Genomic DNA, 13,482 nt, shown 5'->3' with positions numbered 1-13,482 from the left:
AATGCAGCCTATGCAGGATTTCTTCCTGGGTTTCAGGCTCCCATTGAAGAGCCTTCAAAAACAAAGGGAGGGGCTTGGATCTGTCTTGGGATTTACACTGTCCTTTGCTGGACATTTTTCACATATTTTGACATTTGTACTGTGTTTACAAAATGATTTGCAGCCTTTAAAGCAAATTGAGTATGCTCCCTACATGGCCATTTGTTTGAATTTCCTAAACCCCCAAAGACATGGCAGGGAACTAGAGTAAGAAAATGGTCTGATGGTCTTCTTCAGTTTGATGTCTTTAGTCTTCCTCCAGTTGTGATCCTCCCCATATACTTTAGAGAAAGTGGAAACCTCCCCAGAACCAGTACCAACACTAGCAAGAAGATCTAGGAACTGGTTTACACACTGGTCTCGGATTGCATTTTCCATGTTTATGCTGACAGTTTCAAAGACAAAAATACCTGCAGAGTTAGTTTTGTATTCACTTTTTGGAGGTAAAGATCTACTCAATGGGTGCCGATCAGATACTTGCCATCAGGTACTTGGTCTTCCATTATTTGAATTTACAAAATACCGACAAGCAGAGATGGAGTTTAAGTTTCTTTGCTATTAAGTGTGATGCTCCATAGCAGGGATTCTGTTTACTCTGGGAATAACAGGGTCCATCCCTATCAGAGCTTTCTAAATCTCACTTAAACCGTTCTTTGTTGTTTGTCTTGGTAATGGCGTGATGTGGTGGTATATTGCACTTTTTAGGAGAATGATTTTCTACAGAACAACCCAAACCTTAGTTAGTCATTATCAAGACAAGAATATTTGTTACTTGTTGGAAAACAGAAAAAAGTCATTACCTTGTAAAGGACTGTATGATCTTCCCCTGTCCATCTTCTTGCGCTGTCTGAATGGGCACATGCCTGAGAACACTGTCAAGTGTTTAAATGTCATTAAAAAACAAAGAACCACAAAATCCTATGGAAACTTGATTCAGTCTGTGACAAACTGCAAATATAATGGTGCACCAGCAAATACCCCATAATAGGGATTTCACTGACCATCCCCAGGCTTGCAGAGACGGGCATGGGGGACTTGGATTGAAAAAGAAACAGGGGCCCCAGTAGAAAATGTCAAGGTCCTTTATGAGCTAATGGGCTGCTTTTCTTGTTTCCTGTGTATGACAGACTGAACGTTCTCACCTTTTGAATGTCTTGATGTTGAATACCCTGTAGCATTCTAGTTTTGTACAGTGTCCTTTAAACATCCCTTGTGCTGTACATTCATGTCCATGCACAAGTCTCCTGCAGAATTTTCCATAGAAATCCCCACAAACTGAAAAGTTTTAGTCACCACTTGCTCATAAATATGTTTGCATGAATGTGGGGGTTTGTTTTGTTTTGTTTATTTGTTTTTGTAGCTTAGTTGCTGGGCTCTTGCTTTCCCACAGCCCAACAGGAACATTGCTCTGGTTCTGTTTATGTGTACTCTCTTCTCAACCACTCTTTAAGTGCTTTTCACTATCCTTGGCAAGCACTGAGAAACTTCTGCCATCAGTTTAATTTGAAGGCCCTACCATTGGAAAAGGAGGACCAAAATGGAAGGGAATACTCAGCTGAGGAAATAGTTGGGAGATGATTGTATTTTTCACAAGTTGTTGAACCTGATGAAATTTGACAAGGGCAAATGTAGGGTGCTGCACCTGGGGAGGAATAACCCCCTGCACCAGGACAGGTTGGGGCTGACCTGCTGGAGAGCAGCTCTGAGGAAAAGGACCTGGGAGTCCTGATGGATGACAGGATGATATGAGCCAGCAATGTGCGCTGGTGGCCAAGAAGGCCAATGGCATCCTGGTGTGCATCAAGAAGAGTGTGGCCAGCAGGTGGAGGGAGGTTATCTTGCCCCTCTGCTCTGCCCTGGGGAGGCCCCATCTGGAGCACGGTGTCCAGTTCTGGGCTCCCCAGTTCCAGAAGGACAGGGAACTGCTGGAGAGGGTACAGCAGAGGGCTACAAAGATGATGAGGGGCCTGGAGCACCTTTCTTAGGAGGAAAGGTTGAGGGACTTGGGTCTTTTTAGTCTGGAGAAGAGAAGACTGAGGGGGGATCTGATCAATGCTTATAAATACTTAAAGGGTGGGTGTCAGGAGGATGGGGCCAGTCTGTTCTCAGTGGTGCCCAGTGACAGGACAAGAGGGAACGGGCACAAACTGGAACATGGGAAGTTCCATCTAAACATGAGGAGGAACTTCTTTCCTGTGAGGGTGGCAGAGCCCTGGAAGAGGCCACCCAGGGAGGTGGTGGAGTCTCCGTCTCTAGCGACATTCCAAACCCGCCTGGAGACGTTCCTGTGCAACCTGCTCTGGGTGGACCTGCTCTGGCAGGGGGGTTGGGACTAGATGATCTCCAGAGGTCCCTTCCAACCCCATAGCATTCTGTGATTCACTTTAGATGACATGCCTTCTTCTGTACCACTGTTGCTGAGCTCTTTGCATAGGAACAGAAAGGGAGTGAATTTTCTGAAGGGCAAATTGTGGGCTGTATCTGAGAGAGTCAGGTGTGGGCTATGCACTAATCCAGGTATCAGTGCAGCTCGGTCTGGTAGGTGTCAGGGGGACTTAACAAAATCCTTGATACAAGCAAAATTTATTAGTGTCACAGTACCAATATTCTTCTGCCTTTGCATAGATTTTCAAGCTACCATGAGTACTTGCTTTCCCTTTTCAGGTCTTTCCCCTTGATATCAGCTTGGATAGAGCAGTATGAACAGGGTTTGCATACTCTGTTCCATTGCTCTTTTTACTTGGATAGGAGTTAATATTTAAGCTTATTAAAAATTTGGCTCTTTACTGAATGGGGTTAAAACAGAAAAAAAAAAAAAGGACATTAGTCTTGCTTAAATAAAAAACTTACTGACACCTAAATACTAACTGAAGTCTTAGGAAATAGATTATTGTTAATTGTACCACTGTTGGTACAACTGGTGTGGTTTAGGGCAGTATTACATTGCATTTCTTGCTGAAAGAGCTGTGGTTTGCTCCAGTCTGGAGAAAATTTCTGGCTGTGCTTTGAATAAGTAAAATTTATTCTTGGATACATCTGGAATCTAGTGTTCTGTCTTTATCAGCTGGGGATATTCTTTCTTCCCTTGACTGAAATACATGTAGAATATCGGAGATGCAGAGTAGAGAACTGCAAAATCACTGCTGCTCTGTGTTTGAATGGAAGTTCCCTTAAGGAAGTGCAGGACCTGGCACCAGTAAGAAGTGCGTACTTGACTCACAAAACAGAGAGAAGCAATGCATCGAGGCCAGCTCCAAAACGGTCCTTAGCATCACTGGAAGAAGAGAATGCATTTTCTTCTCAATTTCTAGCTTTTCCTTTCTGGAAGGAAATAATGGAAGGGATGAAGATGACTTCAGTTTTTCTTTGCAGTCTTTTGGCATGTCCCATTTATTACAAAATCCTGAAGGCATCTGGGATCTCGCAAAGTCAAAGATTAGTATCAAGGCAAAACAGTGTTGCATCAGCACAGACAGAAATATCATCCAGCAGTGGTGGGATGCTGAGTCAATAGGTGTCAGTGCAATGGTCTGATCTATTTATGAGTCATCATGACAATAGGAGGAATTATTGACGTAACCTCCAGTGCAGCTTGGAGTTCAGAAACAAACCATCAGGTAGACAAGAAGTCATTTGCGATGTCCAGATTTTGATGTAGCTATTTTAGTGCTTGGGGTGATAATGTTTTGGCTTCAGTCCGCCATCCTGTCCTCCTTTCATGGGGTTGTAAAGTCATGTTACACTTCTGTGTAACTTCAGGGTGGTTTGTTGCTTGTCTCTTTAGGAAAAGAGAGGAAGGTAATTCTGTACATCCCAGGTGTTTTAGTAGACATAATTAAGGAAGCCCATTACCTTGATCCAGCACACTTGTGATTCTCGCCCCTTTCCACCTGCTCTCCTTGCCTTACCCCTGCTTGTCTTTGTAGTTCTGCTCTGTGCTACGATGGCTTGTGACATTCTAGCTTGGGGCGTAAACAGTGGAAGGCAGGATTTGAAAAATATACATGAATAAAAGGTCAAAACTCTCCCAGGAAAGAAGAAAGTTCTTTATTTATTTATTTATTTTTAAATGCATAGTTATGAAAAGCAAATTAACCTTTGGGTTTTTGAGGAATTCAGTGTGACAACGGTCCAGCTTAAAAATAAACAATTGCTATTCCAAGTCGAGTGTCCAAAGATGCCCAGGTTGGCCCTGAGGATCACCGTGTGTGTAGTCCAAGCTTTAAAAAGTCATGCTAATAATATTGCTCATCCACAGCAGCCTGGAAGGGCAGAAGGCACAGGCCCACGTATGGGACTTGCAGGGCTAATTCTTTTTAGTTCAATGGGGAAAACAAGGACTTCATTATGCTTTTGGTCTCTTTGATGTTACCTGCTGTCAGATTTGAATTTTTCTTCAGCGATGTTACAGGGGAAGAAAGAAAGAAAGACAAAAGAGAAGAACTATGAATTACAAAGTTTTCACTGTAACAACTGTGAAAAGAAAGGTCTGTGGAAAAAGGAGAAACGCTCTTATCTGAGCCAGTCAAAGAATAGATCCATGGTCTTCTTTCCCCCACGTGACCAGAAGGAAATAAAATCCCTTCTTCATTTGCAAAAGAGAAGTCTGTCATCTTAGGTTTTTTCAAAACTTATAACTATAATGATTTTAGAAATTTGATTTGGGGAAATGGACAGTTCACAATTAATATAGTGGGCATGATCAACTGATGACTAGTATCACTATTAGGTGTGACAAATGGAAAAATTATGGTATGAGAGAACTCATTATGGGAGGAAGGAGACAGGACCTGCCTGGAAATCAGGTAGGTTCTCGTCTCAGCTTTCTAATGTGACCACCACAAAGCCCGTTTCTTACTTCAAAATCGCTCTCTTGCAAGTCCCTGCTTTCTTCTTGGATTTGTATCACCTCAAACCACCAAGTTTGAATACTTTAAACTGAGATTTTCCTGGTCTTGCATCTCCATATGCTGCTGCTGTCAAACCAAAAATCTTTTGTACCATGCATGCCAAAAGTAAGGGACAGAGAAGTCACGTACCCTGGCCAAGACCTAAGAGAAAACTCACATTTCTTGGTCCCTAATGTTGTACTTCTTTCCCCCAAATTCTTTTCCGAGGCATGCCATAATAGAGTACCTTCCACAAGTGTAACTCAAGCTGTGTGTGATTAACTCTGATTTTCTTTTAGCACAAAATGTGAATTATTAATTTTGTATATTTGCCTTCCACCATTTAATACACTAGTTCCCCCGTGAAGGAGACTCTCCGTTGCCTGGCACACGATGACTCATGCCTTATATAAGTAACTAAAACATTTTATAGTTTACAGAGAAGAATGTTCTTGCTCATTATGTGGATGAAAGGAGATTGCTGCATTTCAAATGACATGTATAATTTAGACACTTATTTCTAGGACTGTTTGGAACAGGGAATGAAGAGAAACTAAAATGTTTGAAGTGACTTGAGTGCTTCATAGTTCTTAATCTGACGAGCAAAATACACAGACCAATAACTTTAAGACCGTGCTAATGGAAGAATGGCTCTGAAACACTAATGCACTCTTTTTTTTTTTTCTTTTTCTTTCTAATAACAGTATTTATTTTAAGACATAAGTAGAAACTGGTATTTGTCAGTCTGTAAAAATCTGCAAAGACTTCGTATTTTTTTTTTCTGCTAGTAGCTACCTGCTGTGCCACCAAAATGGAAAGAGGGATGGGAAATAGTAGCTCGGAAGGCTGAGGCAGCTGGTGAGGAAAACAGTGTGGCTGCACCTTGACTATTGGTGGGAGATTTTTTTTTCCCCTACCTTCTAAATGTTAGACCTTAATTACAAAATAAGGGTAAGGAATATTCTATATTTCAACAGTGTAGAGTTTGTTCAAGTGAGAATTCAATAACATCATCATGGCTGCGTATTGGGAAATACTTATTTAATTACGTTCGTTTCAGAACATTATGGTTAGCTAAATGAAACACAATTTCTGGAATTTTGCATCTGAACAACCCCCAAATGCTACCCTGTTCTGCAAATGATCTTCACAGACTTAGGTGCTTCCATGCCTTAGTGAACATGAGTCTTATTTAAGAATGCAGAGTTCTGATTCTATATTTCAGTCCCATTTATTTTTTTATTTATTTTAAATTTAACAAGACAGCAGTCTCTACGTTTCACGGTCTGTTCTTGGCGGCAGTTAGATTTGTGTATTTCTCCAGCAAATTGGGCCAGCGTTTTCTGAGATCTGTGAAACTCTTAAGCAAATGCCGTGGTTGGATACCTCTGAGCAACAACAGTGTGGCAGGCTGGTGTCCTAAGTTTTGAACCCCCTGTAGAAATCAATATGAGATCTATGCCTTGTAAAAATCTCTCAAAACTGTTGCATTATTTATTTATATTCTGCTTCAAGGACAACACTTTTCAAGCCAAAAGATGACACAAAGGAGCCCTGGGCTGTATAAATATAGAATCCTTTTATTTTTTTGGTTAATAGATACAGTACAATTTTTGACTACATAAGAAAGCGTTGTTTTCAGTGCATACATTCTTCAGACAGACAGGATCAGGGCAGACAAACATTCCTTAGTGTTTTGAGTATTACATGGCACTTAGTTTATTTTCTTTAAGTCCCTAGTTACTGGCTTTTCCCAGTTTTCATTAGCTGCTTTGACAACTCAAGGCCTAAGGAAAAATGAATTGAGTAATCAGAATGTGCTGTCTCTTGCGGCACGGGATTCTCGGGCAGGACAAGGGGACACCGCTCAGCGCAAGCCACACCAGTTTTCCTGTGACCACGGCCCTTATGGCATCATGTTTGCTTGGGGTCCCGAGTGACCCAGTCCAGCAAGTTTGCTTTTCTGTGTTAACACCATGTGAAAAAACCACATGTCAAACAAACAAGCCGGTGTTTGGGTTCAGCACTTAGATCCCGTGCAGTGACTGACTCTCCACAGGGTCACAGCCAGAAGTCTTCCCTGATTTTACTTGCGTAAGATGGTGCTGGTGTCATCACTTTGGCAAAATTTCTTTCTTTTTTTTTTTTTTGTGACTTAGTATAAAACCAGGAAAGTGGATCCCAAAGTTTGGCCGCTATTATTTGCAGGGAGGGGCAAAAGAATTATTGTTACCTTCTGTATTTTCTATTCACTTTGTGATAATAAAGAGATTATAATATCATATGAGTATGATACTGATCCTGGCTAACTCCTGCGTTCAGGAAAAACCTATAATGCTTTATCTTATTATGTAGCTTTTTGCTAGTGGTGTTTCCCTGCAAACATTTCCTGGTGTTGCCCAGTTGGTGGTGGGCAACCACCATTGAGCCAGGACCACACCGTTACAGCTGGAACAAGGCCAGATCAAATTAGTAAAGCAAGATGGGACGGGACAAGGCAGTGCCAACGCTCAGCTTGGAGGATCATTGAGAAGATAGGTCATGAGCTGTTGAGTGGCCAGTTACAGGCTCACACATTGAATAAACATTCCTACAGAATACAAGAGCGTAAATCCAAAGAGAGAAGTGCTGGGCCTTCAGGTTATCCTTATCCTCGGCATTTGCCAAACAGCGTAACTGGAGAGGAGGGTTGTATTAGTGGGACGTCTTAAGCACAGCAGTTTGTGCCTGCAGGCAGCCCTAAATGTTACACATCTTCTGTGGGTTCCAATTTCAGTGGTTTTGTTTGAGACACTTACTCAGACTGTAGGTTTTTATCTGACCTTCCTTGATATCCTGAGTAGAAGGTGTGGGCTCAGCATCCAGGACCCCCCACTTGTGAGGATAACTTGGAAGAACCAAAGAGAAACCTCATTGTTTGAGAAAGGACTAGGAGAAAGATGAGATTCACATCGATAGTCACCAGCCTTTGTTTTGCTCCAGATACCGATATTGAAAAATCAATAGATTAAGAAGCTTCTCTCGTTCAGGGAAGGACACAGAGAGGCTTCCAGACAAACCAATATAAACTAGTTTTCCTTGCCTATATTGGAAAAAATTGTAATGTGACCAAAGCTTGCTCTAGATTATCTAGTTCAGCCTCTGCAAGCGCAGAATATACAGGAAATAGCAGAGTGAAATGAGTCCTACACCTGATCTCATTCAAGAGGCAGAGAAAAGCAATCCAAAGGGACTGTGCAGAACAAATATCAAGAAAAGAGGAGACAGGAGACCAGACTGTTAAAAACACCAGCCTGAACAATAACCTGCAGGTGAAGGCACTTATCCTGGGAAACCCATGTGGCAGGTGATTGTTGGAGAGAAGACAACACATTTCTGTGGTGAGCTCTGAATTCCGTAGCTCTAATTCTCTGGGGTTACAAGAGGACAAAACCAGCAGGAATAAGCACCGTTAAAGCAAACGACAGTGGGTGTTAATACCAGATACAATTGAGCTCAGTTGGGTTAGATAAAGCAGTGGCTGACAGGAGTTGAGTAAGAATCCCTGAGAAGTCTGAAAAAATAATAAACATCACATCATATAAACAATTTGGCCCCTTCTGATCCTGTAGCCAATACCCCAGCCTTCGATTAAAACGGAGGCAGCGGAAATTCCTGGCTTTAGCAGGAGCTGCGTGGTGACGCTTCCAGGAATGAGATAAACCTGCCAGATTCCTCCAGATCCCTGTTTCCCAACTGAAACTAAATAACATGGAGAGTAAGTGAGAGCCAGAGATATTCGCAGCCAAGAGGAGAACTGCTGTGAAATGGCACTAGCAGGGTACTGTAAACTGGAGCCTGGCCTGCAAGCGTTAGTGAAATGTTTAGTAACAATACTTAACTCTGTTATGTCTGGGTATCTCTTTCTCTTTTGACTAAAGTGTTACAATTTTTACCATATAAATGAATCGCTATATTTGTTTCTACTGGGTAAACTATATACATCACTGTAAGAAAAGAACAATAATTAAATTAAGGGAGGAGAGAAAAGGCCAAACAAAATATTAGTAAATAAAATAGAAGACATTATGTTCAATAATACTTTTCAGGCAATACTTTTGCTTGTTACATTTACTATAAGGAGGAGAAAATCTTCTACTCAAACTAAACATTGGAAACACAGCTGCCCAGACATCAGTCACTTGCCATTTCCAGAACACTTGAAGGCTGTTTCCATGGGTCAGAGGGTATCTGTGCTCCCTGAAGAACTAGCCATCGAGACGGCTCAAGACAGCTTTGATTTTGCCACTGCGGAGGAGAGCCCAGTGTTCAGTGGGGCTGTCGATGCCACCAGTGTTTTAAAATGTCTTGAGCCTGGGCTCTGTTTGCCCATCTCAGGTGATGCAGAAAGGCTGATGGATGTGACTGAGAGCCAGGAGGGACCTGGCTGCCGGAGTCCAGCAGCGTCAGCTTGGGTCCCACTTGGGAAACCCGCTCCGTGTTCCTCTGCTCTCCAAGAAACCTCTGCAGTTCATCCTTGACCAAGTAGAAAGATGATTTTCTCAGCTCTCTTAGAAGCAGACAGTTCACATGGCAGTGTTTCCCGTTCTTTTCCAAAATAGTGAGCATACTTCCAGGGTTTTTTTTCCTCTATATACTTATTTTTAAGTTTATAAGTGAAGGTTTTTAAACACTGTCATTTTCTTACCCTACAGAACAAGGCACAAATAACAAACCGTCTCACACTGATGCCATTAACAGTAGAGCCAGATAAACTCTCTACACCTTTTTTTTTTCTTTTTGCCACCTGAATAAATTATTTCCAAAAGAAGTGATTGCTTATTTGATCAGAGCTATACATAGTTAATTTACTGTTGGGAAAAACTCATCCAATGAGCTTTCTGGGGCTCATTGGATGATTTCTTTCCCAGTAATTTCTTCTGTTATTTGACCAGCTCTACTTAATACATAGGTACTAAAATACAAACAAGTGCAAAAATGGCCATAAAGCAACTACAGACCACAGCTATCTACCAGGTCCTCTATTAACAAGGGGCTTGGGAGTTACTGCAGGTGATTTCCTTAATAGATAGAGTCTGAAGTCAGGGAGAAGTGCAGTTCCCAGGAGCCCATCCTTCAGCTGCTTGAGTGTTCACAGTTAACATGGTTCAGGGTTTGGAGATTTGTTTCCCCCTTTGATAATACCTGAGGCTTATTTGTGTTTACTTCAATGTAATCAACTGTAACCCATCATCCAGAGATGTTTTTTTGGCTGCTGCTGGGGTGTCCAGGCTGCCTTTGCCAAGGTAATGGCGTTGTTTTGCAAATGTTGGATCTTTTTTCTTCCTTTAGTTTGTAATCGCGAAGAAAAATTCTTTTTCTCTGAAGAAGTCAAATCAGTGTCAAGTCTTAGAAGAAAAGGAAAGGGTTGTGCAGACCTTGGAAGAAACTGTACAGAGAGAGTCGTTCACAGATCTAGGCTTATAACTCGGGAGGTTATAGCCTCGAGTCACTGAACATCTTTCTCATCCTCACCTTTTGTACTTGCAAAGCAGGTACTTTCTTTCTTCCTAGATTTCTGAAGTTAACTCTGATTGCTACAAAGCACATTAAATGACAAGCACTATTTGTGTATTTTTGAAGTTGTGAGTACGCCCGGGGCACGCGTGGGGCTGGGGTTATACATTGAATGGGCAACTGTCCTTGCCACGGACAGCTTTTGGGTGGGGGGCAACACACTTTGAGTTTCTCAAATGTGGGAATTTGTGATCCATTCAGCCCTGCATGATCAGGCAGCAAAAATAGCTTTGAATTGCCATGAAGGGTTTAGATGCAAAGAGGGCACTGTGTATCACATCAATATTTCCCTTGGCAGGACAGTCAGAGACAAACATGTATCACACGTGCTTACAGTTTAGCACGGGCTGGTATTCCCAGGATCAAACTGCTGGGTGTCTGCTGCAGAATCCAAAGGAAAGGCTTTTTATCTTTATTCTTTTTAGTAAATAGCCTGTCTGCAGAAAGGAAACTTAAAAATACTGCTACCCTGCTGGTGCCTCAAGGGTGTAGGTGCATTTATGTGTAACTCTCATGTTGTTAATGAGTATTTTATGCACATTCACACAAACATGTGCATGTGCGCTGGGAAATTCAGTCTAGTTAAGCTTAAGAAGGTTCTTATTTAAAGGCAGTGATTTTGCCTTGCAATCATTACAGATGCATCTCCATCAAGGCTCCCTATTGCATATGTGGTAAATAAATTGCTGTTTGAAAAAGGAGGAAGCACAGGGAAACAGATGTAACCATGTTGTATGCCCTAATGGCTCAGAAGACCAACCTGCCTCTTGATACACAAGCATTATCTGCTTTCTCTGTGCCATAGTGATTTTAGGAGTGTATCCTATAGGCAGTGAAAATCATTAAATCACAAACTGTAACCAAAATATTTGGGATTTCTAAATATTTCAGAAATATTTATGGAAGGTGAGATCCCACCTTCTGAGTATGATGTTTCAATTTTGCATTTTCTCCAAAACCAAAATGTTCGTGTGTGTGGCTGGTGTTTCCAACTGATCCCTTACAAGCATCGTACTAAAGAATCCCTGCAGGATGTGTGTGGGACCAGTAGAATGAACCCTCTTTTCACAAATGGCTTGACGTGATTCTTATGGAGTGAAATGTGAATGAAGGAACTTGTAAATCTGGGGATGTCAATGAACAGTCCCAGTCAGAGGAGGAAGGAGCAGAGGCAGTTCTGGGTTACGGCTCCTACTTACGATTCCGATAGACAGAATTATCATTTACTGCATGTGTTGCAATAGGCCTTTAAAGATAGCAAAGGAGATGCTCTTAAAATGTTTCTATTCACATCAGAGATGTGCCAGAAGAAACACGTAAACCATCGTCCGGTCAGATTTCCCTTTGTATTTTTACCCAGCCTCTTTCTCCAGGCGTGGAGGGATGTGAGAATCTGGTGCGGGTGCGGGGCGCCCTGTGTCGGGCTGGGCTGTTACACCGGGGGGGCTGAGTAGTGAATGACGGAGTTGTAATCCGGAGGTGGGCTGTGGCATTCCAGGGTGGGATCCATAGGAAGGAGAACAGAGTCTTCCAGTGTGAAGTCCACGGTGTCCTCTTCTACCTGTACTGCTGGCTGGTATTTGACAGCCTCACGCTCGTGGTCAGATAATATGGATTCTTTGCTCTTGCTGACAGCTCTCCGCCTGTTGAGAACAAGCAGTATAATATATAGTGACCCTGTCTCCATAAGGTTTTGTCTCTATGTGTAACTAATGGTCAAAATTATTTTTAAAAAAAAAAAATATATAAAGCATTTCAATTTACCTTTGCGGCATCCTGTAAGACAGTGACATTTTACAGATTGGATAAGGGATCTGAATCAGATATTTCAAATAACTTGGTGTTTTAAAAGTAGATTTAGGAGTAAATCCAGGAGTCCGGTTGCCCTGTCTTTTCAGCTTACCATGTGTCAGTGCACTATATATATCTTAGTTATAAATGCACCTGTCCTGTACATACAATAATACTCTCTCTCATTGTTCTGACACAGGTCAGTAAAAATTTGACTTTTCTGAAAGCAGAACTGAAGGCTATGACTTTTCTTTAAATGTAATAAAGGATGAAATAATGAACAATCTCTGACAGCCTCCAATTTAAAATGATACTGAAAGGAGGAGAGCGTGTTGAACACCCTCTTGCAGTGTAGGGCAAAATCTCTCTTCTATTCTCTAGCCCTTTAAAATTACTGAGTTGTTTGCTGATGAAGGGCAGCGCTTTTCAACGTTACAACTGCTGGCCTGTAACTGATGCTGTTAAAGAGAGCCAGCTTTCATTTTCTGCTGTCGTCTCTTATTATAGGTGATGAAGGCGGTGGGAGAGAAGCAACTTCCATCACACAGAGCAACCTCAATGTTAAAAGTAGGAGAACCCTGGAGAGGATTTATATGGCAAGGTGACCTTTAGGAGCAGCAAGTGGTGTGGAGGAAAAAGGTACTTTCTGTCATAGGCTGCCTTAAAAATAATGTTTTGTTAAGCCTGGTTTCTTCCATCTGAGGAATTCATTGGAAGAGGTCTGGATAATTTAGGATTGGTTCTCAAAAGGATCCCAAGGTGAGAACAGCTTTTGAACTTCTCCGCTTTGTTTAGAGACCCTTTAACATGAATCTCTTTGGGATAAGCCTTGCCCAGAATGATTATGGCATTGCTCGTGTCTCGGTTCAGAATGACTTACGAATGTGCCAGGGAGAACTTAAAATCAGGCAGTGCTCAAGCATTTTGTGTGTATATATCATGTGTGTTTAAAGGAGCATAAAGCTACATTCTAATAACTCTAAAAATAATCCAAATAATCAACAGTTCATCAAATAATTGTATAATTCATTACGCTTATTCTATTTGTACTGCTGCAATGCTTACAGTCCCCAGCAGCTGATCATGGATTCGGAGTGTGGTGTTTTAGAAAGAAAGCAAAGCCAGTTTCTGCTCCAGGAAACAAAATAAGAGCTGAGAGACAGATACCGTAACTGGAGGAAGGGGAACAAAAATCATGAATAGGAAA

General features: G+C 41.7%; 1 protein-coding gene across 1 annotated transcript in view; it reads right to left on the bottom strand.

Annotated features, from left to right (window-relative positions):
• Positions 1–7,084: 7,084 nt before the first annotated feature.
• LOC141464295 (vascular endothelial growth factor receptor kdr-like) overlaps positions 7,085–13,482 on the bottom strand; it is a 131,346-nt gene continuing 124,948 nt past the window's right edge. The window contains exon 30 of the mRNA XM_074147101.1: positions 7,085–12,127. Within this exon, the coding sequence (XP_074003202.1) occupies positions 11,917–12,127 (211 nt within the window). The 3' untranslated portion in view covers positions 7,085–11,916. The remainder of the gene's footprint in view (positions 12,128–13,482) is intronic.

Source organism: Numenius arquata, chromosome 5 (genome assembly GCF_964106895.1).
Source record: "Numenius arquata chromosome 5, bNumArq3.hap1.1, whole genome shotgun sequence".
Lineage (NCBI taxonomy): Eukaryota > Metazoa > Chordata > Aves > Charadriiformes > Scolopacidae > Numenius > Numenius arquata.
The sequence above is the reverse complement of the archived record's forward strand: the minus strand, read 5'-3'. Positions and strand labels throughout refer to the sequence as shown.